The sequence below is a fragment of the Bos indicus genome, chromosome X, assembly GCF_029378745.1.
Source record: "Bos indicus isolate NIAB-ARS_2022 breed Sahiwal x Tharparkar chromosome X, NIAB-ARS_B.indTharparkar_mat_pri_1.0, whole genome shotgun sequence".
Classification (NCBI taxonomy): Eukaryota; Metazoa; Chordata; class Mammalia; order Artiodactyla; family Bovidae; genus Bos; species Bos indicus.
Window position 1 is genome coordinate 14685335 of NC_091789.1, and position 13283 is coordinate 14698617.

General features: G+C 39.5%; 1 protein-coding gene across 14 annotated transcripts in view; it reads right to left on the reverse strand.

Annotated features, from left to right (window-relative positions):
- The window catches only part of ENOX2 (ecto-NOX disulfide-thiol exchanger 2), a 287975-nt gene that overhangs the window by 37246 nt on the left and 237446 nt on the right, over window positions 1-13283 (reverse strand). For all 14 annotated transcript variants that reach the window (XR_011565163.1, XM_070783673.1, XM_070783668.1 and 11 more), the window contains 3 exons: window positions 10888-11100; window positions 9028-9134; window positions 1682-1796 (listed from right to left, as the gene is read on the reverse strand). Coding sequence is in view for 13 of the 14 variants with exons in the window: in XM_070783673.1 (XP_070639774.1) it covers window positions 1682-1796; window positions 9028-9134; window positions 10888-11100 (435 nt within the window). In the remaining variant the exon portion in view is untranslated. The remainder of the gene's footprint in view (window positions 1-1681; window positions 1797-9027; window positions 9135-10887; window positions 11101-13283) is intronic.

Consider the following 13283-nt stretch of genomic DNA (forward strand, 5'->3'; position numbering starts at 1 on the left):
CTTATGGCTGCATTCATTTCAGGGTAACAGTGGATTAACACTGTATACAATACTACACACATTGAGGTAGAGGCAATCCTACAAGTCAAAGATTAATCAGCTATAAAATATCTCAGTTAAACACTTAGATCATTTGAATAGTTCAATTATTATTACATTTTTCAGTTTATTCTGGCTATAAGTTTATAGTATGTGTTTGCAGTTATTAGTTCCCTGTTCTGAAAATGTTACTTATCCACTGATTGTGAAGGGTTTATTTAATATACATGGACACTCATATGTTTAGGGATCTAACATATGGCAAAAATAAAGGAGATTCAGATGTAACAGCTAATGAATGCTTTAAAAACAGTCTGAATGTTGATTTTTTTTTCCTAACAAGTGAAGATTCTGGGATCGCGCAAGTGGCTAAAGCTGCTCACTTCAATATGCAAACACCAATAAATTCTAATTTGCATTGTAATCTATCTGTTTTCTGTCTCTCACACAGACACACAGACATACACATAGTAGGGGCGGTATACTACCATATCTCCAATGTCTAGCACAGTTCTTGGAATGTAATGGCTAATAAAGGAATGAAGGAATTCACTTAACCATTACAAAATCTATATTAAGATGTTTTTTATAATGTATTTCTTATAAACATGGAAGCTGAGGCTCACTGAGGAAGAAGTCCTTCCTAGGTCAAGATAGGCAGAGCTGGGATTAGAACTCCCTGTGCTCTAACTTTAGTCCAGTGTCCTGTCTACTGTTTCTACAGAGTGCTAAGATTATCTAGAATGGTCTACCTGAAGACACTGGTCTTTTAGCTGAGATTTTAGTTTCTCCCATAGCAATCCCCCCTCCAAGACGGTTTGTTATGAAATTGAAGGGTGCTCTTGCTATACTGTTCACCGGGTTTGCCATTTGAGTTCCTCTGGGGACTTATACCATGGCCATCACCTTGCAGTGAGGGCCTGACTAGATTAGGTAAAAGCAAAAACCTTTACCCAGACAGCTGTTTGTAGACCCTTGTTTGGTTTCTGATAAGCCTCCAAGTAACCACAATGGAAAGCAGTGGATAGGCAGACTCATACATTATAGATATTTCTGTTTAGTTTGCAGATTGTTTCTTTAACTCTGTGAGTTTTAAACAGAAATATTTAATTTTATGCAGATACATTTATCAAAAATATCTTTTATGATTTCTATCTTTGGAGATCTTCAACCCAAATTATATAACCAACTCCTACATTTTCCAAAGTTTCTTTTGCTACATATAGATTTTGTCATTTGAATCTTCAATCCATTTGTTATTAATTTTGGTGTAAAGTATAAGTGATGTAGATATCTAATTATTTTTCCTAAAAGTTCGGCTATTTATATGTAAACCATCTTATGGTTTCTACTGTAGAACATATAAATCCAGGTCAAATATAGAACAAAGATGCCTAAATACCCAGTGCTCCTAGGATAAAAAGTTTACTTTTAATGCTGGAAAATTGGGGTAAATTAAGACTACAAAAAGTCCTGTAGCCACATAGTTGACATTCAGCCAGTGTGTACTTATATGGCCTCACAGATTGTTTTTAGCTGGTTCCAGTCTGATGGGTTTGTGCCCATACCTTACCAGTTGTTTTAAAGCATCATCCCTTTCAGTAGGTGTTAGTTAAATAAAGCAAAGCAGAATTTTCTTTACCTGATTCTTCAGTTTCTTTTGTTTCTGTTGTTTCTTCTATTTCATCATCAGACATCTCCATTTCTTCTTCTCGCCTGATTCCCATTAATTCATCATTATGTATGTTGCGAATTTCCTAAGGTTAAAAGGCATGCTTTTTAGGTGGGAAAGCCTTGAAAATGTTGAGGAAATAAACAGAATTAAGGACAAGGGAAAGTGGGGTCTTTTTAAATGGGTAACAACACTTCAGAGTGGTCTTAAGGCAGAGGCAAAGGGGCATGTTGAGGCTGAGGACAGTCTCAATAGACAAAGCAAACTTTGTGCACTCTGCCCTGCATAGGCTCTCCTTCTATAACCAGAGCTCTAGCAGCAGACGATTCTTGTATCCCTCCCATTTTAGACAGTACTGTTGACCGCAAAACACCTTCCATCTCTTACTCACATGGATTTCTGGACTTTCCCTAAAGGTTCTGCCATGTTCACCTTCCCATGTCAAATCCTTTGATTTCACTGCCTTCCATCCTCTTTCCTCTCCCCTTATACTCTTACTCAACACAACTTTTAATCAAACATTTGCAGGTTTAGTAGTTTAGAGTGACAAATGAGCTGTTAGGACTGAACTCCTACCAGATCAACCCTTCCCTGGATAATAACAACAACAAAAAACCAAACCAATTCCCTAACTACTTGATGGCACTAGAGGATGAACAAAAGCAGGTACATTCTGAAGAAGAGTTGACTCTTGGAAGAAGGATGTGGGTCTTCCAGTTTTAAAGGGACTTGTACTTTGAGAGCAGACTACAGCTAGAACCTCACAGGGTGGCTAACTTTTAAACAGAAAATCCACAGGCTTTATATCCTAAAATAGAGAGAGTTCAGGGCACTACTCGACAGCCACTGCAAAGTAAGGATGGGATCCCAGAAAGTAGTCAGCCAAAGAGAGAGGAATCCGAATTCTGTGTATAAAAACTGTTCAAATTCTTCATGATCCCTGAACCATGAAAGCACACAGCAGATTCCAAACTACACAGCTAAGGCGAAAAACTCAGCTGAGATTTGAGTTGCCATCAAAGACAGACAATTTCTAGTTTATATTCAATGAAGTAAATTGACCACTAAAACAAAAGAAAATAAAATCAACAATCTTTAAAAGAATATAAGAGAATCCAAAGACTTAAAAGCAAAATATTCACAATCAGCAGGTAAAACCCTTAATTAATGGACATACCTGCAAGAACTTTCTTTCAGAAACAGTAAAAGCCAGAAGTTAGGGAAACAAGTCTTAAAAGTGCAAAGTGCAAGAAGAAATAAAAAATATCTATTTATTCAGAATTCTACATTCAGAGAAAGATTTTTTAAAGACTAGAGATGACATTTAATATATTTTCAGACAAATGTAAATGTATTTGTCACTCAAAGACTTGCACTAGAAGAAAAGTTGAAGAAAGTTCTTCAGGCTGAAGGGACGTGCTACCGGATGTAAACAGATCCGGTATGAATAACAATGGATGATTGAGATAATATTGGAAAAGTCACTTTTTCAAAAAATTCATGTGTGAGAACTCTATTTTTGAACAGCTTGCAATCATTTAGAGGCCACTTGATGCCTGTCAGGGGCTCCTCTACACTAAGCTGAGAAATCTTTGCCTAGGTTAGCCCCAGTTGGGCCATAATACAGGAAATGTCCAAAGCTGTCTGGTGAAAATTGCCTCCATTTAGGGAGATTATAAATATTTCAAATGGATTTCTTAATAATTAATGCTACAGTTAATCACTACTTCAACTAATATTCTCCTTTCTCCCTTTTCATTCCTTTTATCAGGAAAACATTTCTATATCAAGGTAAGTTTACACTAAATATAAATAAAAGGACCTATTAAAAAGTGAGCTATTCAGTATTATCACTAATAGCTAAGAAGTAATGGGAAAAAAAAAACAGAAAAAAATAGAAATATTAACACAGGATCTTCCATGTGCTGCAGGGGCATTACTTAAAATAGAAGAAAATAATGACTTGCTTGAGAAAAAATGAACTTTAGAGGATTGTGTCAAGAGAGAGATTTACTATGTCTTATTCAAACTCATTGCACAGAGAACAGTAACGGAATTGCTCATTTCTAAGAATTCATTCTATCTCAGGAGGCTGGATTTCAGTTATCAAAGAGCTGTTACTGGAAAGGTGATCACAATGAGGTTTGACACTGGCAAATTCGAATATTGTACAACTTACTTCATCAGGAAAAGTCATGGCTCTCCTAGGTGCCTAACAAAAATGTAGACTGTCAGAGGGTATAAGCAGAGATTAACTTTCAATTCACAGACAAGTTGTCTAACTCTGGGGAAGTTATTGTGCTTCTCTGAAGACTAAATTGTACTCTTTCTAGGGCAATGTCCCAGGGCTGGAAGACCTAACTGATAGCTAAAACATGCCCTGCAGCTGCTCAGCATCTGCAAAGCATCTTTTCTGCTTACAGCTGGGCAAGAAAGTGTAATCTCTTCTTAGAAGTATAAACTGTTCAATAACTAAGTGATACAGCTTATCTAGAGATCTTTCCCAACTTCAAAAAATCCCTAGAAAAATAATGGACCTAAGGGCAAATTTTACCTCAATGCCTCAAAATACTTCAAAAACAAGAATTACCAGTTCCTTAAGCTGATAATGAAAGGGGAAGAAAAACTAAGGAGAAGCTTGCTCTCAGATAGATATTCAGCCAGACAGGCAAAGTGGTGAAGCGTACCACCCTCTAACCACTAGCCAATCCTTCTTAGCTACACAGAAACTAAGGCCCATATCATTACTTTTCTATAAATATAAATAAGCAAAGAGAACAATAGCAGTTATAGGGCACCAGACGACAGTAAACATAGGGACAGCATTCAGTAAATGACACCACCTGTAAGTAAAGTAAATGAGATTTTAATACTTTGAAAACCTTACCATTAAAGCACTTGATATCTAAGATGCCTATTTTCTATATTCTCTGATAGATCAAAAAAGCTCTACTTTTGGAATCAAGCCCTAACGAATACCTTCAGAGTGAAGAACTGAAGGGTGGCATTTACCTAAGGAAGGCACTCTACCTAGTGTGGACACAGGAGCAGGCAGCAGGAGGACTTTGAGTCACTGAAGTGTAGGCAGCAAGAGAAATAGCTGTCTCTTAGATTTGCCCCTTTTCCCATCCTGACTGTTGGATCACTGAAGCCAAATGAGTGGCCAATCCAAGGAATTTACACTTCTTCTAGTGAGTGAAAGTTGCTCAGTCATGCCCGACTCTTTGAGACACCATGGATTGTAGCCCACCAGGCTCCTCTGTCCATGGAATTCTCCAGGCAAGAATACTGGAGTGGTTCACCATTCCCTTCTCCAGGGGATCTTCCCTACCCAGGGTATCAAATCCAGGTTTCCTGCATTGCAGGCAGATTCTTTACCATCTGAGCCACCAGGGAAGCACAAATGAGTGGCAATGGCATGCAAAAACATTTTCCAGAAATTTTCATTTGTAAATGAAATTTACAAAATTTGTAAATGAAATCGACTGGGTCACATCACTGATAGAGTACATCAAAAAAGGTAAGACAGCCCTCCTAAAGTTTTTACACCACTTTGTTGCCCATAGTACACCTGCGATATTTTTATTTAAACAGTGAACTGTTAGTGACTTTTCAAAATGCATTATGATGCTTTTGAGTCTATTCTGTGCTCAGTCGCTCAACTGTGGCCAACTCTTTGTGACCCCATGGACTGTAGCCCACCAGGCTCCTCTGTCCATGGAATTTTCCAGGTAAGAATCCTGGAGTGGGTTGCCATTTCCTTCTCCATGTGGCAACTTTTTGTGGAGCTTAGATATTCACATACTGCTCCACAACGGAGGACAAAGCATTTTCAACATAGAATAAAACAAAAACCCTAGACAGAGGAAAATGCATGAAAAGAATCATCTTGGTACCAACTGACATTTTTGATTTATCATAAAGTAGGCAAATCATAAATCAGTGAACATTAATTATCTAACTATATAGTTTCTAAGAAATTTATGTGGACTTAAATTCATCTTACTCATGTTTTTTGACAGGAATGTAACTATAAGAAAAGCAAAGTTCCTTATGAATTGCATTACAAAATTGTACTTACCCAGACTTTGAACATTAATAGTAGTGGCAAAAGGGCAGATGAGAGGGAGATAACTCCTATGCATATGTAGAAATTTGATTCTGAGATATCGTTCAAGCCAATCAACCAAAGCACAAACACAGGCTCTTAATCAATGTCTATTGTATGCTACATAATGGAAATACAAATTTGGTTGATCCAAATTTTGTTGGTATGTGGTTTGATAGCTGAAAGCAAAAGCTAGTGTTAGTGCAAATGGGTCCTAAAACGAGGGTATGCAGATGACTTGAACATTTATCTGCAACCAGGTCTTCAGAGTTTGGAATGATTTTAGCAATCACAGTATTTCACTTCACGAGGATGCTATTAATAGTATGTAATCACCATGTCCCTTTTCTCTGGTCCAGTGATATAAAATCTCACATCAGGGAGAATGCAAGGGAGTATCTTCCAGTGCCTACCACTATGGCTCTAGCTTCTTATATATTAATACCACCCAACTTGTAATGTAGGCCAAGATCTCAGTAAGAGAAATACACAGGTTTTCAATGATTTCATAGAAAAAGGGTTCCCACAACACTCAGAACTGTCAGTAAAGTCACTGAAGATGCTAACTTTTATTAAGGGGAGGGACTTCAGCCTTCTCTTATTTTATTACCTTTTCAAATTATATCAGCAGAAGCCTCACACACATAAATCAGGAAAGTAAACCAATGAAAAAGACTCATTATCAAACTAGTCTGCCTGGTAGATGCTGCCAGAGTGAGTGCCTTAGCTCCCTGAAAGTGGGGACTTTTTCTTCTTACTCTGTACCTTCTCTCACTAGAGTGAGACAGTGTTGGCTGCTGGAAGGAGGATGACAATGAGACAAAGAACAGGCACTCTGTGACATGAGGAGGTCACCCGCTGGTTTATTCCCCAAGGCAACTGGTAGAAAAGGTTCAGACTCTTCTACCTTGATGAAACCCCTAGCTTAGGAGTTGTAGCTTTGATGCCTACATCAAGAAAAAGCCAGTTTAGTTGATTAAGTCACTGAGATGCTCTGATTCTCTGTGGGGTTCTAAGAGGCAGCCCTGATTTAAGAGGACAGTTCTGTCACTTTCTACAGGATACTGCCTTCTAGTCCTCAGCATTGCCTGTCATCAAGTGAAAGTACACAGAGGTGAAAACAAATGTAATGCCATGATTTAAAAAGGCACCAATATAAAGCAGAAGAAATCTTTTAGGTTTAGGGAATACAATGCTAGAGCAAGGCCATGAGCTATGTTCCACTGTCAGTAGTTTTACTTATAAAGATTGCAGTATTCAAGGTAGACCTTAATTTAGTCCAATCCAACAGGCAGGAAGCATTTTTCTAGGTTTTTACAAAGTCTACAAGGCACGTCACCAAACATGTAGTAAGTCATGCTGGCCGTGTCCTTATCACTGTGTTAAGCAAGCTCTGCTGCAATACTAGGTGACAGGGTGTGTAACTCTCAGCTCTCCACAGCCCCAGAGAAGTGGCCAGCTCACTAGCATAGCTCAGTTTATTGAAGAGGTAACTAAACTCAAGCATATGGCCACCAGGGGCTTCCCAGGTGGTTCAGTGGTAAAGATTCTGCCTGTCAATGCAGGAAACATAAGAGATGAGGGTTCAATCCCTTAGTCAGGAAGATCCCCTGGAGAAGGAAATGGCAACCCACTCCAATATTCTTATCTGGAAAATTCCATGGACAGAGGAGCCTGGCGGGCTATGGTTCATGGGGTCACAAAGAGTCAGACATGACTGAGAGACTGCACATGCATGCATGCATATAGCCACCAGATATGTGGGCTTGCTATAACTACAGAGAGCCTTGATGAATAGTATTAATGGAGACCATTTTTGCAAATTTGTTTACGAAAGGGTTGTGGGCTAGGTGAGTCAGTGCTCCAACAAGAGGCGCCACTCCTATGAAAAAGGAAATAGTGTATAGGGTAGGGTTTTCTGTAATGGGCGGGGCACTTCAGACAGCCTGTTCCAACCCCTAAAAAGGATACGCAGGTATGTGTTCCGAAGGGAAGGTAGAGACTAGTATGGCTTTTCTGCAACGGGAAGACATACTGAGCATTTTTCTCTCAATTTTTATTTTTATGAATTATTTCAACCAAAGATTTTGGCTACTTGAAATTTAGGTGCTAAACTCCAACCCTCCCCTTGGTCACTTTTTAAAAACTTTTTAGCTCACTGAGGACAAAGACCACCTTATTCTGCATTGCCTGTCATACTACCTGAGACAGAGAATGTGTTCAGTACACATTTGAATTGAAATGTTGAATTTTGTTTGTTGGGCTCCACAACATGAGGTAGCTCTAGCATTCTAAAACCATTTTGTGCTACAGTAAGACAATCACTTCCTTTTTTGACCCTAATTATCATTTTTTATACAATTACAAACTTTCTGGATTTGTATGACTCTAGCCCTGGGTGTTCTTTGGAAGGAATGATGCTAAAGCTGAAACTCCAGTACTTTGGACACCTCACGGGAAGAGTTGACTCATTGGAAAAGACTCTGATGCTGGGAGGGATTGGGGGCAGGAGGAGAAGGGGACGACAGAGGATGAGATGGCTGGATGGCATCACCAACTCGATGGACGTGAGTTTGAGCGAACTCCAGGAGATGGTGATGGACAGGGAGGCCTGCCGTGCTGCGATTCATGGGGTCACAAAGAGTTGGACACGACTGAGCACAAGTCGTGTCATTTGAGCACAAGCAGAGAGGTGTGTGTCCATCTTAATTTGAAATCAGAGTCCTCTGTTACCTTTAAAGCTGCCACCTATAATGATGGCTGAGCAGGTTTGATAAAAGAAGCTCAGAAATTTCAGTGCTCCAATGTACCACCAGGCAGCTTTTAGCTTTAATTGTCAAGATGCTCTAATAAATGTAAGACAGCCCTAATATCACTACCACTAGACACACAGGTCAGTAATTATTGTTGTACCCAAGACTAGCTAGCTTAGAGAAGTAAACTTTTAATTATTGCAGCTACATTTTCACTACTAAGGTTTCCATCCAGAAGAATGCATTCAAGACAACACGTGCACATTTATTACCTTTTGGCAGCAGGCGGTCAGGACACAGCGACAGGCTACAGAACTTGTCTCGGTATTTCATTAGGGGCTTGTTGTGGCCAGGGGAGCTTGGCACTATTTAATTCTAGCTAAACTCCAAATCAATAACTTGTTAAAGAAAGAAACTGTCCCCCTGAGGGGCTACCAGAGTAAAAAGTTACTAACCTCAGCTTGTTTGCACCAAACGCTGATGTTTTTACGCTGGGCTTTTGTGAAGTGGTCCCAAGCCTTTTGTTTGGAGGCGGAATGGTAGACGGCTACTATCTGCTCAACTGCAGCGTCAGATCAACAGTTGAATCAGCCAGAGTATCACCCAGGGATGGCAAAAGCGAGGAGAAAAGAAATAAGAGAAGCATCAGCTTGGTGTGTCTCCTACGACACTACTTGACTAGAGTTGTGCTTAAGAAAAAAAAAAAAAAAGGCTACGTGTGTTGGGGTACCATGAGTTTAAAGAGGACTCAAAGGCAAAGATATCAGTATACATCAGTAGAACTCTAGAAGATTTGGGGTGAAAGGGTGAATAAAGCTTTAATACAGGCAGTGTGTATTCATTCAGGCAGGAGTCATGGTGAATGTGGTTTAGCGCTACTGACCCAGTACAGCATGAGAGCAAGCAGTGAACTATACCAACTCCTTGTGACCATTGGTTTCTTTCATAAACTAGCCCTTCAGAATGAGCCTGAATGCTGCATTTCAATGGACTCTATCCTCTTACTATTCTGAGGTATGTCTAACCAGAAGCAACAAATCAAAACCTAAAGTGGATGGGACCTATTTTAAGTCTACTTAGATAGGCTTGTTGGCTGGAGAAATACAAGTATTATGTAAGAATACTGTGTAAGTGCAGTCCTACAAAATATTTTTCAGGGTCACTTAAAATGTCAAATGAGGAAATGTGTACAAATATTCCAGGGCTTTATTGCAATTGGTTCAAGAGAGGGAAAACAGTCATGACTATTTTTCTGGGAAAAGAGAAGGACAAGATCCTCTGCCTGGCTGGGTGTTCACAGTAAGAAAATTCAGAGGTATTATTTCTTTCTTTGCAGCCCTATTGTTAGCTTGTTTACTAATGATTTAAGGACTTACATTCCCATGAGGCTTGCTACTCTCTTTTCCCATTTATTCTGAAGTCTAAAAAACATATGCTTTCTCCTCCCAGATTCTATGACCATAGGACTTTCAGAATAAAAATGGAAAATGAAACAACTCCTCCTTAATCCTGTTTATGTGTAAGTCAAGTATGGGAAGTCAAATATGAGAAGACTAGGCCATGATTGTTTAAAACCAAAGTCATAAAACCGTACCCTCATTCCTAATGTGAATACAGCTTCTCAGTCAAAAGAGAAGAGTGCATAGTTTTATAATATGGGGAACTAAAACCATTATTTGAGAGTTTTTCTGCCCTGTCTCATTTAAGAGACCTTAGATGGGTTTGGTGTGGTACTAATTTTTGAAAATGGCTATTTCAGTGGCTTCCCAGGATGTCCTGACATCAGTAAAGGAAATGTCAAAGGAAACTAAAGATAAAAGGTAGAAGTAGCAAATTTGGCTTTTATTCAATTACCTCAGAAAGTATAATTACAATTTATCCCTAAAATGGAGTACCTGAAAAGCATATTACACAATAATAATGAGGCAAATCTGAAGCTAAGAAGCTTACAAATCCTGATGCTACATCCTAACTTCAGCAGTGAAATTCTGAGTTTTCCACTGGAGCCTGAGGCTGCTTGTAACTTACTTTGAGAACCAGGGAAAGTAAAAGCACAAGCCTATTGTCTAAGTATCAGTGTTTCTAAGGAGCTGAAGTAGATACTCCAGAGAAAATGAACATGGGAAGTGTACATATGATTCCTGTGAAACTGGAGCTTGGGCATTTGGCAATATAAGGAGAGCACAAGGCAGTGATGAAGAGGGCAGGGCTTCTTGACACAGGATGGCTCTCAAGGCCTGGTTCCTGTCTAGAGAGAGCAGTGCCTAAGAGAAGTGCCCTCTCATCCTTCCAGTAGAACTATGACTTCCACTCACATTGAATGAGAATCCCAGAAAGGGCCTGCTTGAACTTCTCCTTTGCTTCCTCCATGTCTTTCTCATGGGCAGCTTTCTCGTTCACCAGGCGACGGACGTGGCTGTTGGCCGACTGGATCATGGAGTAGAAGTTATTGGCACTGCGACGGTTTACCTCTCCTCGCTCAATCCAGGTGAGCAAGGTCTGCACAGCTTCTGAGAATTTGGAATCATCTGGAAAAAGAGGATTGATTTTTAGAGACATCGAATGTAACCAAATCTCCATCTATTTTCCCAACACACTGGCAAGGAGGCCACCATGGCTTTTTGGTGACAGATGTAAAATGAGTCGCTGAGGGCAAGGAGCCATGCATACACGTGCGTGAACACACAGGCAGCCAGCAGGCGGATATACTGACAGAATGAAAGATTCCAAAACTAGTAAGATTGGTTGTAGTTAGTCTATGAAGAGTTTTCAGAACAAGAGTGTCTCTTCTTTCCTTAAACAAAGATTTCTTCATTGATATAGTTTTCACATATTGCAGTTTTTAATGCCTCTGTATGCATGTGTGTACTGTATAAATTAGTGGTGAGAGAACTTCAGAATTCCAACAATCTTATTTTTTAAGAAGCAATAAGAAAACTTGAGTCTTGAGTTTAACTTGAATTTGATGGTAACTTTATCCTGGATCCATGGAATCCATTGGATGGAGGCTTAAGAAAGAGTTAAATGGCTATTCTTTAGGTATAAACACTTATGTCTGACCTTTTTTAACATCACTCCTGCATCCAATCCTCAGCCCCAGGCCTTCCACTCAGTCCCAGTCACAATCTATTTTGATGTAATTTGTTCTATTTCAACATTTCTCCATATCCTGTTTCTCTTGCCTGAGGATACGTCCAAGTGGATTTCTACAGCTAGTTAAGAGTCACTCTCTGATGTTAAAATAGTAGCACTGCTCTTCCAAAGCCTCTGATTCAGCTTTCTGACATACCACTTACACATTCTGCTGTTAAAGGCTCCCGATAAGGAGAGTCCATTAGCATCCCATTGAAAGCCCACTGTAGGACTCTACATAGCTCCTGTCCAGGAACCCTTACATCCAGAGGAACCATCTCTTACCATAATGTGAACTTCTTGCCACTTGCATTTTTTAGTGCAGATATGTAATGGGAAGTCAGCCTTACCATTAGAGCAGCTTTTCATTTCCTTACTTATGTACTGGTCTTTATGTTGATGCTCAGTTTTTAAAAAATAATTGGCATATACTTGATGCATCAATGCTCACTTTTTGCATGAGGTCCATACAACGAGCAAATTCATTTTGTTAAGAAAAGTTCAAAGTGAGCTGTTTGGTCTTATGGAAGTAGGTAAATCTTGGACCTGGTGTCTGCTTTCAGCCTTTCCAGCTTTTCTAACCAACCCATTACTTCTGTGCCTCTACTTTTGACTCTGTTTTCTGCTTTTCTCTTACAGGAAGACAAATCAATCCAAACAAAGGATTTCTGTAATGTGTGGAGCCCTTAGGCTAAATGGTGCAAACAAATTTTGTGAATGAGACCTATTTGCAAAGTGGAATTAACAGCATCTTGCTAAGCCTAGAGCACAAGAATCAGGGAAAATTTATACTGTTAGAGCAGTGCTGGTGTCATCAGTAAGATCGATGGGACACTAGCGCTCATCCAATAAAATCAACCATATGAAAAAACTGGATTTGAGCTAACACAAGAGACTAGGCAGGGCAATTAAGATTAAATTAGCGAAATGGCTCTGAGAGTCAAGCAAAGGGAACAGGAATCAAAACTAAAGGGAAAGCAGTTTGATTTACCAATGTCTAAAAGTCTCTATAGTTACTGTGTGAAATAAATTGACCATTTTGTGATTCAAGAAATTCTTTTATTTGGTGGTAGCTAAAGTGAAAGTAAAAGTGAAGTCGCTCAGTTGTGTCCGACTCTTTGCGACCCACAAACTGTAGTCTACCAAGCTCCTCCGTCCATGGGATTCTCCAAGCAAGAATACTGGAGTGGGTTGTTATTTCCTTTTCCAGGGGATCTTCCCGACCCAGAGATTGAACCCAGGTCTCCCACATTGCAAGCAGACACTTTAACCTCTGTGCCACCAGGGTAATCTAAGGACATACACTGTCCTTAGATGCATGGCCCTCCAATTTTCATCTATAAAATGGAATTTTACCAGAGTTTCCTGAGGTCACGACAAGTTCTACCATCTTGATTTATTCTGATTTAGAATTCAAAGCTAACTTGCTATCCACAAGGAAAGGGGGTGGGGGTGCTTACAGGTCTCCAGTCATGGATCACAGCTAAAATTCTCTGATGTGGAAAAGTGGGAAAAACCTGTTTCTTCCTAATCACCTGATGTATGGAGAGAAAAAGTAACATCACTTGAAACAGTGAAG